This window comes from Cetorhinus maximus, chromosome 16, assembly GCF_964194155.1.
Source record: "Cetorhinus maximus chromosome 16, sCetMax3.hap1.1, whole genome shotgun sequence".
Taxonomy (NCBI): Eukaryota; Metazoa; Chordata; class Chondrichthyes; order Lamniformes; family Cetorhinidae; genus Cetorhinus; species Cetorhinus maximus.
In genome coordinates, this window is record NC_135894.1 from 84565627 (window position 1) to 84579081 (window position 13455).

Sequence of the window (13455 nt, forward strand, 5' to 3'; positions counted from 1 at the left end):
CCCAGATGCTGGAAATCTGAAATAAAAAGACAGAAAATGCTGGAAGAGCTCAGCAGGTCTGTGGAGAGAGAAACAAGAGTTAACCGTTATCGAGCCTGTAGGACTCCTCTTCAGGGCACATATGCTTCAGGTGCTTCTAGACATGGGAATCATAAGTCAGTCACCTTCGAACCCAAATGATGTGCCCCCTCTGCCCAGGACGTCTCCAATTCAAAATTAACCTATTGCTCATCCTATTAACCACTGGAGGGTTTGGAAGGATATGACCATGATTACTGACAGACAGACACACACACGAGTGAAGAGATGATGAAGAGAGAGAGAGAGAGAGAAGAGCAGCCGCGAGCGGATCGGAAGCTGGGGGGCAATCCGCACTTCCGGTGGGCGGGGTCAGGGCGGGGTCAGGGCGGGCGGAAGTGTGTCACTCGGGGTGGTCGGTAAGGGAGAGGCCTGACGTCGAGGGGGTGACTGGAGTTTGTAAATAGTGGGAGCGGGGCCGGCGGTGGAGGGAGGGGTGGGGGGAGGAGGGTGTGTTTATATCTGTATCTGCTCCGTCAGTTAAAGGAGCCGACCGCAACAAGATGGCCTCGCCGTTCCTGCGGAGCGCGAGCAGCGGCGGTGGCGGGTCGCTGAGGCTGGGACAGCAGGAGATCCCTCTGAGCGCAGTGAGTATGTCGCAGGAGCTCCTGGGGAGCGATTGCTGGGGGGGGAGTCTGGAGGCGGGGCAGGCTTAGTATCTTGTGCGGGGCGGGCAGGGGGCAGGAGTGGGAGGGGAGAGGGTTAGTGTCCTGAGTGAGTGGGGGGGTGTGAGTGAGGAGGGGGGGGTCGGTGAGTGAGGGTCTGGGGGTGGAGGTGAAGGAGGGTCGGCGAGTGGGGGGGGCGTGAGGGTCGGCGAGTGGGGGGGGGCGTGAGGGCCGGTGAGTGGGGGGGGGCGTGAGGGTCGGTGAGTGGGGGGGGGTGTGAGGGTCGGTGAGTGGGGGGGGGTGTGAGGGTCGGTGAGTGGGGGGGGCGTGAGGGTCGGTGAGTGGGGGGGGGGCGTGAGGGTCGGTGAGTGGGGGGGGCGTGAGGGTCGGTGAGTGGGGGGGGGCGTGAGGGTCGGTGAGTGGGGGGGGCGTGAGGGTCGGTGAGTGGGGGGGGGCGTGAGGGTCGGTGAGTGGGGGGGGGGCGTGAGGGTCGGTGAGTGGGGGGGGGCGTGAGGGTCGGTGAGTGGGGGGGGGCGTGAGGGTCGGTGAGTGGGGGGGGGCGTGAGGGTCGGTGAGTGGGGGGGGGCGTGAGGGTCGGTGAGTGGGGGGGGGCGTGAGGGTCGGTGAGTGGGGGGGGGCGTGAGGGTCGGTGAGTGGGGGGGGGCGTGAGGGTCGGTGAGTGGGGGGGGGCGTGAGGGTCGGTGAGTGGGGGGGGGCGTGAGGGTCGGTGAGTGGGGGGGGGCGTGAGGGTCGGTGAGTGGGGGGGGCGTGAGGGTCGGTGAGTGGGGGGGGGCGTGAGGGTCGGTGAGTGGGGGGGGGCGTGAGGGTCGGTGAGTGGGGGGGGGCGTGAGGGTCGGTGAGTGGGGGGGGGCGTGAGGGTCGGTGAGTGGGGGGGGGGCGTGAGGGTCGGTGAGTGGGGGGGGGGCGTGAGGGTCGGTGAGTGGGGGGGGGGCGTGAGGGTCGGTGAGTGGGGGGGGGGCGTGAGGGTCGGTGAGTGGGGGGGGGCGTGAGGGTCGGTGAGTGGGGGGGGGCGTGAGGGTCGGTGAGTGGGGGGGGGGGCGTGAGGGTCGGTGAGTGGGGGGGGGCGTGAGGGTCGGTGAGTGGAGGAGGGGGACTGGTGATTGGCGGGGAGGGAGTGGGGGGTGCTGGTGATTGGCGGGGAGGGAGTGGGGGGAAGGGGGAGGGTGGGGTCCTGGAGTGCGGAGGGGGTCTGGAGAGTGGGGGGGAGGGATGGGGTGAGTGGGGTCGTGGTGTGGGGTTGGGGGTGAGTGGGTCTGGGGGGCTTGGTGGGGGATTAGTGTCATGAGAGAGGCAGTGTGCTGGAGTGGGTGGGAGGGGGGTGTGCTGGAGTTGAGGGAAGGGGGAGAGGGTTAGTGTCCTGAGCGAGGGTGGGCTGGGGTGGGGTGGGGGGGGGGGGGTAGAGGGTTAGTATCCTGAGCGAGGAGGGGCTGCGGGCATGGGAGAGGGTTAGTGTCCTGAGTGGGGAGGTGTGATTAATATCTTGAGTGAGGGGTTCTGGGGTGGAGAGGGTTAGTATCCTGCGAGGTGGTGCTGGAGGAGGAGGGGGGAGGTGTTAGTATTCTGAATGAGGGGTGTTTGGTGGGGTGGGGGGGGTTAGTATCCTGAGTGAGGGAGGCTGGAGGGTTAGTATCCTGAGGCGGGGGAATAGTATCCTGAGTAAGTGGGATTGAAGGGTGGGGGAGCGGGTTAGTATCCTGTAATGTGTGTTTAGTATCCTGAGTGAGTGGGTTTGGAGGGGAGGTTGGGGGGGTGGGGTAGGTATCCTGAGTGAGGGGGATTAGAGTGAGAGGGGGAGGGTTAGCATCCAGAGTGAGGAGGTGCTGAAAGGAAGATGGTATTTTAGGGAGGTGTTGGATTGTACGTTCTATAGTTTGATCTCCACATACTGCTTATTAACTCGCGCACTTTCTCTCTCTCTTACTTTCATTTACACACAGCTGAGCCCCAAGTTCCTGCACACCAACTCCACCAGTCACACTTGGCCGTTCAGTGCAATGGCAGAGCTGATAGGTAAGTGCTGCCGGGGCCCGGCAGGCTATTTTCCTTATGCCTCTTTCATATTGTTTGTGTTTATTGCCTTTCATATGAGTGAGTTAACAAGATTTATCTCACACATTCTCTAGCATTTGAGTTGTTTAGAACAACATTTTGTAATATGTGGGGAGGTTTCACGCATCTCTTTCTATGATGTTTCATTTCCTCCTCCACACTCCTTGATTTCCTGTGTCTGCTGAATTTTGTCTAAAGAATTTATGTCATGGAGAACCCTCCCTGACTCATAATTTAAACCATAGAACCATGGATAAGTTACGGTGTAGAAAGAGGCCCTTCAGCCCATCGTGTCTGCACCAGCCAGAGAAAAAAGGAACTAACCGCTCATTTTTAATCCCACTTTCCAGCACCTGGCCCATAGTCTTGCAGGTTTCAGCACTTCAGGTGCAGATCCAGGTACCTTTTAAATGAGTTGAGCATTTTAGTCTCAACCACCAATTTAGGCAATGAATTCCTGATGCCCACCACACTGTGGGTGGATCATGCCCTCTCTAATCTTTCTCCAATTACTTTAAATCTATGCCCCCTGGTAATTGACCCCTCAGTTAGGGGAAACAGGTCTTTTCTGTCTATCCTATCTAGGCCCCTCATAATTTTGTACACCTAAATTAGGTCACCTCAGCCTCTTCTGTTCTAAGAAAAACAACCCTAGCCTATCCAATTTTTCCTCATCGCTGCAATATTGCAAGCCTGGCAACTTTCTTGTAAATCCTCTCTGTACTCTCTCCAGAGCAATTATGTCCTTCCTGTGAAGTGGTGACCAGAACTGTACACAAAATTCCAACTGTGGCCTAACCAGCATTTTATACAGTTGTCATTAAATCCCTGCTTTTGATTTCAATACCTCGTCCAATAAAGGAAAGCATTCCATATGCTTTCATTACCACCTTATCCACCTGTCCTGCAACCTTCAGGAACCTGTGGACATGCACTCCAAGGTCTCTCACTTCCTCAACCACTCTCAATATCCTCCTGTTTATTGACTATTCCCTTGCTTTGTTTGCCCTCCCCAAATGCATTACCCCTCATTCCATTTGACACTTCTCCATCCGCTCAACCAAAGCATTGATATCATTCTGGAGACAACGGCTATCCTCCTCACTATCAACTATGACCTACTTTCTGTAGGGGATTGTGCAATATTCAAAGGCTGTTCACAATGAAATAAATTTTTAAATGCTCAAAGCTTCAATATCTGTATAGCTCTGAGATTACCTAAGGGTTGATTTGTCAATCCAAGGTTTACAAATTGGTAGTACAGAATTTGAGTATTGCTGAGAAGAATCATGCTGTTGAAGTTTTTTAGCTTACACTCATCAAGGCAGATGCAAGAATGCCAAATTTTAAAGGGCACAACATTTATACTGCATGAGAATAGGGAGCCGATTGTTTGGCAAGGCAGTTCTGATTGGTCGAGGCGTTGCCATAGAGAATGCGCCATGAACAATGCACCATGGAACTATTGTCCCCCACGCTTTTGTTTAATTCAAAAGAGGTGCAGTGCCTGGACATGTTTGCCTGCAGAGGGCAGGTCCATGCATAGTCAAGGTTTCTAGCTGTGCTCTCATGAAACTGCACAAACAACCCACAAGTGTTCTATTCATGATGGAGTGATTTCTCGGGATGTGCAGCTACACTTTACTGGATGTACTCCCTGGACTGTTGGTCAACACAAGAATTGGGAGCAGGAGTTATCCATTTGGCCCTTCGAGCTTTCTTTGCCATTTGATAAAATCACAGCTGATCTGTTTGTGGCCTCAACTCCACTTTGCCGTCCACCCCCGTAATCCTTGGCTTGTTTGCCGACCATAAATCTATCTAACGTGACATGAACATATTCAGTGACCCATCCTTCACTGCTCTCTGGGGAAGAGAATTGCACAGACATATGAGAGAACAATTCTCTTCATCCCAAGAATCCTAATTTTTAAACTTTTTCCCCTGGTTCCAGATTTCCCCCCCGCCCAACAAAAGATGATGACCTCTTGGCATCCATTCTGTCAAGTCCCCTCAGGATCTTATGTTTCAATAAGATCACCTCTCATTCTTTTAAATTCCAAAGGTTTTAGTCCCAGCCTGCTTAACCTTTCCTCATAAGCTAACTCCTTTAGCCCACAAATCAGTTGAGTGGATACTCTCTCAACTGCTAATGCAGTTATACCCTTAAGTAAGGAGACTAAAACTGTGTACAGTACTCCAGGTGTGGTCTCACTAACGCCCTGCACAGTTGTATCAAACTTCCCTACTTTTATACTCCGTTCCCCTTGCAATAAATGCCAACATTGCATTTACCTTCCAAATCACTTGCTGCACCTGCATAGCAACTTTGATTCATGTATGGGGAGTTAGCCTAACGTCTGTCATGATTATGGGGGGAGGCACCCACATCCCTCTGTCCCGTGGAGCTCTGCAGTCTCCCTCCACTGAAATAATACTTTGCTGTTCTATTCTTCCTGCCAAATGGATAAGTTCACATTTTCCCACATTATTCTCCCTCTGCCAATTTTTTGCCGACTCATTTAACCTAACCTAAATCCCTCTGTAGGTTCTTTATGTCCTCTTGACCATTTACTTTCTTATCATCAGCAAATTTAACTACCACACCTTCAACCCTTCATCCAAGTCATTGAAAAAAAGAGTAAATATTTGAGGCCCCAGCACTGATCCCTATGGCATTCCACTAGTAACTGCTTGCCAACCTGAAATTGACCCATTTATCCATACTCTGCTCTCTGTTAGCCAACCCATTATCCATGCTAATATGTTAGCCCAACACCACAAGCTTTTATTCCGTGAAGTAACCTTTTGATGTGATATCTTGTTGAATGCCTTTTGGAAATCCAAATGCACCACATTTACAGTTTCACCTTTATCCACCTTGCTTATTACTTCCTTGAAGAATTCTAAATTGCGCAAACACAATTTCCCTTTTGCACAACCATGTTTACTCAGGTGTATTATGATTTTCTAAATGTCCTGCTTCTAGCCTTTTCCCTATGACAGACGTTAGGCTAACTCCCCATCATGGACACAGGATTGCAGAATTATCTTCTGAATAATGCCCTAAACATGACGGCTGACTTTGAAACCCATGGGGATTTAGGAGGGAGAGGGCTGCAGTCGTGTAGTGGATGGCCAAGGGTGGCAGAAAACAAACTGACCTGAAGTAGAATTCTTGCAGAAACCGCTGCAGGTTTAGGATTGTGACAGAGGGATTTCCAATGATTGATTCTTGAGGCTCGAGCCTTTATTGGTGAAGTGTGGATCACTTGGACAACAGAAACCCTTTTGGAGAAAGCAGCCTCTGTAGTCAAGAGCTGGGCTGCTACCACCAAGGGGAACAGTATTTAAGTTTGTTTAGGTCCTTTGAATCCTTTTAGAAATAGTAAGAAGCAGTGTTGTACATTTGAAATGAAACAAATAACTCTGAGTTCCTCAGAAAACTTGAGTTGCAGCTGGAATTCAGCCAATCACAGGTACAATAACTTGGTGCCATCTAGCTTAGAGGCTACATTATGCTAGGAGAACCATGCCAGCACTGAATCACGTCATTGCATTGTAGTAAATAGAAAATTGAAGCTTGACACGGGAAAGAAGTGTGGCACAAGCAGAGAGGGCATGATGAAGATAAAAATGCCATTTAGAAATGCCAAAAGAAATGAGTTCTGATGAAGAGTCACATGGACTTGAAACGTTAACTATTTTTCTCTCCGCAGATGCTGTCAGATCTGCTGAGTTTTTCCAGCTATTTTTGTTTTTGTTTCAGATTTCCAGCATCCACAGTATTTTGCTTTTATAAAAATGTCTAATGTGTTCATTTTTTTTTTTGTTCGTTCATGGGATGTGAGCATCATTGACTAAGTCATAATTTATTCCTCTTCCATAATTGCCCTTGAGAAGATGTTGGTGAGCCCCCCTCCCCTTCAACTGTTGCTGCCCATGGGGTATAGGTATACCCACAGTTAGGGAGGGAGTTCCAGGATTTTAACTCAGCTTTGATATAAAATGGCAATTATATTTAAGAGTCAGAATGATGTGTGACTTTGAGGGTGCTCCTATGCGTCTGTTGCTCTTGTTCTTCTAGGTGGTAGAGGTTTCAGATTTGGAAATTGCTGTTGAAGGAGGCTTGGCAAGTTGCTGCATTTTATCTTGCAGATGGCACACTCTGCCACTGTGCATCGGTGGTAGAATAAGTGTTTAATGTGGTGGGTGGGGTGTCGATCGTGCAGGCCAGTTTGCCCTGAATGGTGTTGAGCTTCTCGAGTGCCGTTGGATGTGCTCATCCAAGCAAATAGAGACTGTTCTATTGCACTTCTGGCTTGTGCCTTGTAAATGGTGGACTGGCTTTGGGAATAACGAGGTGAGTTATTTGCTGGAGAATTCCCAGCCTCTCGCCTACTCTTGAAGCCACAGTATTTATATTCAGCGATGGTAATGCCATTCAACATCAAAAGGAGATGGTTAGATTCTTCCTTGTTGCAGATGGTCATTGCCTAGCACTTGTATGAGGTGAATGTTACTTATCAGCCCAAGTCTGAACGCTGTCTAGTTCTTGCTGCATGTGGGCACAGACTACTTCGTTAACTGAAGGGTTGTGAATGGTACTGTACACTGCAATCCTCAGCAAACATGTCCACTTCTGACTTTATGATGGAGGGAAGATCATTGATGAAATAGCTGAAGATGGTTGGGCATGGGACACCATCCTGAGGAACTCCTGCAATGATGTCAATGGGGCTGAGATGATTGACCTCTAACAATGACAGCCACCTTACATTTGTGCTAGGTATGACTTGTGGAGAGTTTCCCCCAGAGCACTTCTGATACCACACTCCATCAAATGCTGCCTTGATGCCAAGGATTTGTCCTTTTTATGGACAGGTCATACCTCGGCAATTTTTCACATTGTCGAAAGAATGCCAGTGTTTATAGTTGTAGTGGAATAGGTTGGTTAAAGTGCATATTATGACATAGCCGATGGTAAGGCTGAGTTGTTCAAATCCCAGAAGGAAACTTGAAACAATGGTCATAACACCCCTTTTTGCAATTTGTATGTTTCGAGATGCAGGCTTTGAATTCAGTCGTAATAAGACCACCGAGTCTCAAGAGGTTTTATATAAAACTAAATTAAACATTTATTAATACAAGAAAGATTGTAAACATATGTCTACAAAATTACTACCATTGTAACTACATAAATCCCCTAATTATTCTGAATCAGTTATACCCCCATTAAGGCAATTGTAAATCTCATAGATTTAAACAGGCATCTGGCAAAGCGCAACCTGAACAGTTGCATTCAAAATGAGTTTCTTTCAGCTTTGGGTCCTTGCAGACAGCAGCTTGAGGCTTCTCACACTTGTTGAATCTTAAATGTCTCTCCCTTACCCACAATCTCCTTTCTCCTTTATGCATATCTTTCTCTTTGAATGTAAATTTTCCATTGTGTCACTAGGCTTTTAATTTTACCTCTTCTAATAATAACACTCTTTGATTCCACCAATTTTTTTTAGTAAAAATAAATGCATTGCTTGGCGCCTTCTAGCTAGGTGCAAGATTTCACCCATTCTTTTGAATGTTTTATTTAAAAATGCAAATTGCCCCCTTGACACCTATGTTTCTAAACTTCCCCATGTTTATCTAATTATCATTTCAAGCCTACTTCTTTCTATACATCAAGGCCTCTAGACCAGCTGGCTTTAATCCAATTAAGACACACACACCTAGACACAGACACCACTGAACTCCATTTTAAAAAATAATTTCCAATAAGATTAAAGACATTAATCTTTTCATGACATGCAATCAAATTATGTCTAACCTTTTTAATTACTCTAATATTGTGTCATGGATAAAAAAATCATGTATGTGTTTATTTATGTAATCATAAAGGTTGTAATCCTTTTGTGTGGAACCTCGGGCTCCAAGGGAGCTTACGGTTACCTACTTTGTGCTTAAAACTGCTTGTACCAGGAGAATAGACCAGAATGGAATGGCCCTCTAAGAGATAAAACCCTGAAATCTTGAAATAAGGGAGTCGGACAAGGATGGATGTAAACAGCATTATGTAATGGTGTGAGGCATACGTGAATTGTATCTGGTTGGTCAAAAAAGGCATGTCAGTGCATGATCAACGATAGGGCTGGGAGTGATTAAAGAGAGGGAGGGGTTTATTGGATGAGAATTAAGTTCCTGATCAGGTTTTCCAAGCAGAGGAAAAGAATGCCACAGAAGACTGCCTCCTGGTGGTACAAGAACTGCAAGCAAGTTACGAGAAGTTAATGTCTAATCCGAGTCTGTGTGCTTCTCTTTCAAGGTTGAAATGGGAAGTAAAGCTTGTCTAAACCTGTTAATTACTCCCTATTTTAAGTTTGATACTTAATAAATCTTTCTGATTTGTTACAAATTGAATCAGCCTCCCTGCCTACCATTTTGTCAGGCATGAACACAGTTAATCTTACAGCAGCTGGTTCTGGAGCACAGATCTGATGCAGTTGTTGTTGCATATGTGGTGTTTTAAAAAGGTGTTTGACAGAGTATCACCCAATAGACTTGTTGGCAAAATTAAAACCCATGGGATTAAAGAGAGAGTGGCAGCATGAATACACAGTTGCCTAAGGGACTGGTGAAATGGTCAAGCACATGGCAGATCAAATGTAATGCAGTGCACTTAGTGAAGCAGCCCACAGAATAATGTGGAAAGCTGACAATATCACAGCAAATTGCCAACCACTGGACAGAGCCAGAGGATCCTTTGAAAAATGGAGTGACTCCCAAATAGGAAGCCATCTGGTTTGAAGAAGGCCAAAATTAATGAGGTGTTGTAAAGAACGTATTTTTATTTTTTTTCTTGGACTGTGGCTTTAAAAACTACCATGGCTGCAGTTTAAAAGAGATGTTCACTAGAGCAGGAAGAAGAAAATCTACGATGTTGCCATCTCCTGGAACTGTGTTTGCTAGGTTGGACAGAATGGTGCTGGAACAGAGACCTGGTTTAAGATGACGTGATGGCGTTTTGATTGGCTCCTGGCTATTTGGTCAGGAGCCAATGTAAGGATAATGCAGTTGATCAGTTCCTAGCCTGAAAAGAGGAAAGACCTGAAATCCCCCCCCCTCTCCTGTGTTTTGTAAGACTCCAGTAATCCTGCCATAGCAGCTAATTGGCTATTCCTCGTCGCTGTATCCTATTTTCTTTGAGAAACCCCAGTCAGGAGGAAAAGGTGAAAAATCACCAGTAGAGACATTAAAAGCAAGTTTCAACCAGAGAACCACAGACTGCAAGTGCTGGGAGAAGTTTCAACCAGAGAACTACAGACTGCAAGTGCTGGGAGACCACCTTGTGTCAGCCACAACTGCCTGCAAGAAATTTGGAAGGAAGCAATCAAAGTCAACCCATCTAACTCTGAATTCTGGATTGGTGCTATTGAACTGTTTTATCTCGCCCTTAAAATCCATGTTTTGTGTATCTTATTTGTGTTTGTGTATAGGGGTTTAAGAAGTGTTAGCAGTTCATATTTCTTTCTTTTGCCACTGGTGACAGACAACTGATTTAATAAACAGTTATTTACTTGTTAAGTTTACAAACCTAGTGCTTGTATTCTTTTAACCTAAATTAAACAGGTAGAACTGGAAATTTGGTGGTCTGTAAACTTATCACATTAGTCACGGCTCAGGGAACAGTGGGGCTTGATAATATAGCACACTATCCCCAGTGAGCCGTGACAGTGTTAACATCCAAGGATGGTTAAGTTTATCACCTTAACACCTTGTCAGGTTCTCAAAACCTAATTGTATGCACACCAAAGGTAGACAACAGACCCATAATTGTGCCTAAATCAGATTGTATAATAGTATAGGAAAAATGAAAAGAGGCAATATGCCTTTCAAAGGGGATGCAAGAACAGTGGCACCCGGGAGTGAATGTCCATAAATCTTTGAAGGTGGAAGGACAAGTTTAGGAGGCTTTTTTTAAAAGAAAAAAGCATTAGGTTTTATAAATAGAATACAGTGCAAAATAAGGAAGTAATGCTAAAGCTATATAAAACACTGGTCTAGCCTCATCTGGAGCACTGTGCTTGATTCTGGGCACCACAATTTAGGAATAGTGTCAAGATCTTGGAGATGCTGCCAAAGGGATTTACTAGAATGGTACCAGGGATGAAGGCCTTCTATTATTTGGAGCAACTTGAAGCTGTTCCCCTTAGAGCGGGAAACAATAAGAGGAAATTTGATAGTTGGCAGTAATGACCAGTTTTGATAGCAGAAGTGATTCTAGTGGCACCAGTGGAACACCAAGATCATTCACCCAATGTACTCTCTGACCTACAATGGCTCTTAAAAGTCTCATCCTGTTTTCAAATCTTTCCATTACCTTGCTCCTCATTACCTCTATAATCTTAACTAGCCCTACAACCACCTGAGATATGTACTGTCCTCTAATTCTGGTCTCTTGTGCATCCCCATTTTAAATGCTTCACAGTGTTGGCCACGCCTTTATCTGCCAAGGCTCTAAGCTTTAGAATTCCATCCCTGAACCTCTATACCCCTCTTTCCTCCTTTATAACCACCAATTTGACAGAAAATACGAGTGAAAGACCTGATGAAAGGTCATCTCGAGCTAAAATGTTAAATTTTAAAGTTTTGGAATACGTGGACCTTAACCACTCCTTGCCCTCACATGTACGGACAGTGAATGCTTCGATTATCAGCAAAAAAAAATGCCCTCTGAACAAAGGCAATTAGGGATGGGCAATAAATGCAGGCCTAACCAGCGCCACCCACATCCCATGAACGATTAAAAAAAAATAAGCTTATTAAGCTCACAAGTTTCAATTTTGTCCAATGCCAAACGGCAGTAGTGTAACAGCGAACTCTGGTCCTTGCTCTCGAGTCTCTGGGGCAACGACTACTGGGTGTGTCCTTGTTGACTGTAGTCTCACTTCTCTTCACTAATGATATCTGAGGCTCCCTATCTTTTATCCCCCTTGGTGCTGGTTGTTGTACTAGGCCATGGTTTGCTCTGGCTGACATGATTAAATTTGGGTTACATCATTGTTCCCTCATGACCACATGACTCAGCAAGCTAACATAATTGAATTAGAGCTACATTAATCAAGCTAACATGATTGAATTAGAGTTACATTAATGTTTGCGTCTTTGTGGACTCGCACTTGTTTTTGTTGACCTTCCTTATCTCTGCTATTGTTCTTAGCGCAGACAAACATGTTTTTCCAGCATTTAATTAGACAAAAGTCAGGAGTACATGCAGAATGGCATAAGCAGTTAATAGTTACACATTGGCATCTTTTTGAACAAGGTTAACAATCAGGCTTTGCTGCTTGGCTTTGCCATCACAATTCCATACAAAACAAACATTACAAAGTTTGAGTATTGCTGAAAAAAGAGACATGTCAAAGCTTTTTGTCTTGCACTCATCAGGACACTTCGCAAGAATACCAATACAATGAGAGAAGAGCAATTTATACTGTATGAGAAGAGAGCTGATTGGTTGGGAAGTGGACTCGGGTAGCGGTGTTGCCATGGAATGCACCACTTAATGGTGACTAGCAGTTAACTGCCGAGCATTGTTTGAAATTTAAAGTGGGCAGCTTGCCCCTGATTGATCAAGGCATTGCCCTGAGGAATGAGCCAGCAGATGGCTATAGAACAGGGCCATGTATATTAGTATATGTAGCTTCCAGTACATGCAAATATGCCACATTGCGAGCCCGACTGCTGTTTTCCCCTTATATTGGTATTCTTGCAAAGTGTCCTGATGAGTGCAAGACGAAAAGCTTCGACATCTTTTTTTCTCGGCAACACTCAAGTTCTGTACTACTAAACGACTATTGCAAAGTTACTCATTAAAACAAACCATGCAAACACACTGAATCCTACACTGTTTCTCTCCATAGATGCTCCCAGATCTGAGTAGTGCCAGCATATTGTGTTTATCTCAGTTTTTGGTCACCTGTCCTAATATCTCCTTATATGACTATGTCAAATCTTATTTCAAAGTCGTATGAAGTGCCTTGGGAAGCTCTGCGTTAAAGGCCTGATTACAAATGCAAATTGTTTAAACTATTAAGATTGTTAACTGATGAAGCATTCATACATAACTTTCATCAACTTGCCGTCTTTGTCATCTGACCATCTTTTGAGCTGTTACTTTGGTTAAAGCAAGTTTATTGTTTCTTTTATACATAGCCTTTCATGAACTTGGGATAACAAAAAGTGCTTCCAATGAATTACTTTCCTGGCATAGTCAGTATTGTAGACAAATGTGGCAGCCAGCCTGCATGCTGCAAGGTTCTACAAACAGCAATGAATTGAATGAATCTGTTTCTGGAGGTGTTGATTGGATGATAAATATTGGCCAGGACACAGGAAAATTACCACCTTTTCAGTGCACTGGGATGAGGGCATTTGGAATCTTGGTTTAATGCATCATTGGAAAGCAGCATCTTTGACATTGTGGCATTGCACTGAGGTACTATGCTTGATACCTGATGACTTGTGGAACAGTAACAGTATTGCATTGGATGATTTATGGTGTTGTAAAATGCCTGATGTGCTTGTCCAGAATTTTCACTTCTTTGGTCTTCATTTTCAGAAACTATGGAAGTAGATAGTCTTTAGTGTATCAAGAGTAGACATCTTCATTATCGGAAGAGGTTACCAACAACTTACCAGTATACAG

The 13455-nt window shown here is 45.8% G+C and overlaps 1 protein-coding gene across 1 annotated transcript in view; it reads left to right on the plus strand.

Moving 5' to 3' along the window:
* The first annotated feature begins 423 nt into the window (after nt 1-423).
* Nucleotides 424-13455, plus strand: part of LOC144691777 (MORC family CW-type zinc finger protein 3-like) — a 62865-nt gene continuing 49833 nt past the window's right edge. Inside the window, exons 1-2 of the mRNA XM_078560238.1 lie at nt 424-665; nt 2642-2714. Of these exons, the coding sequence (XP_078416364.1) occupies nt 582-665; nt 2642-2714 (157 nt within the window). The 5' untranslated portion in view covers nt 424-581. The remainder of the gene's footprint in view (nt 666-2641; nt 2715-13455) is intronic.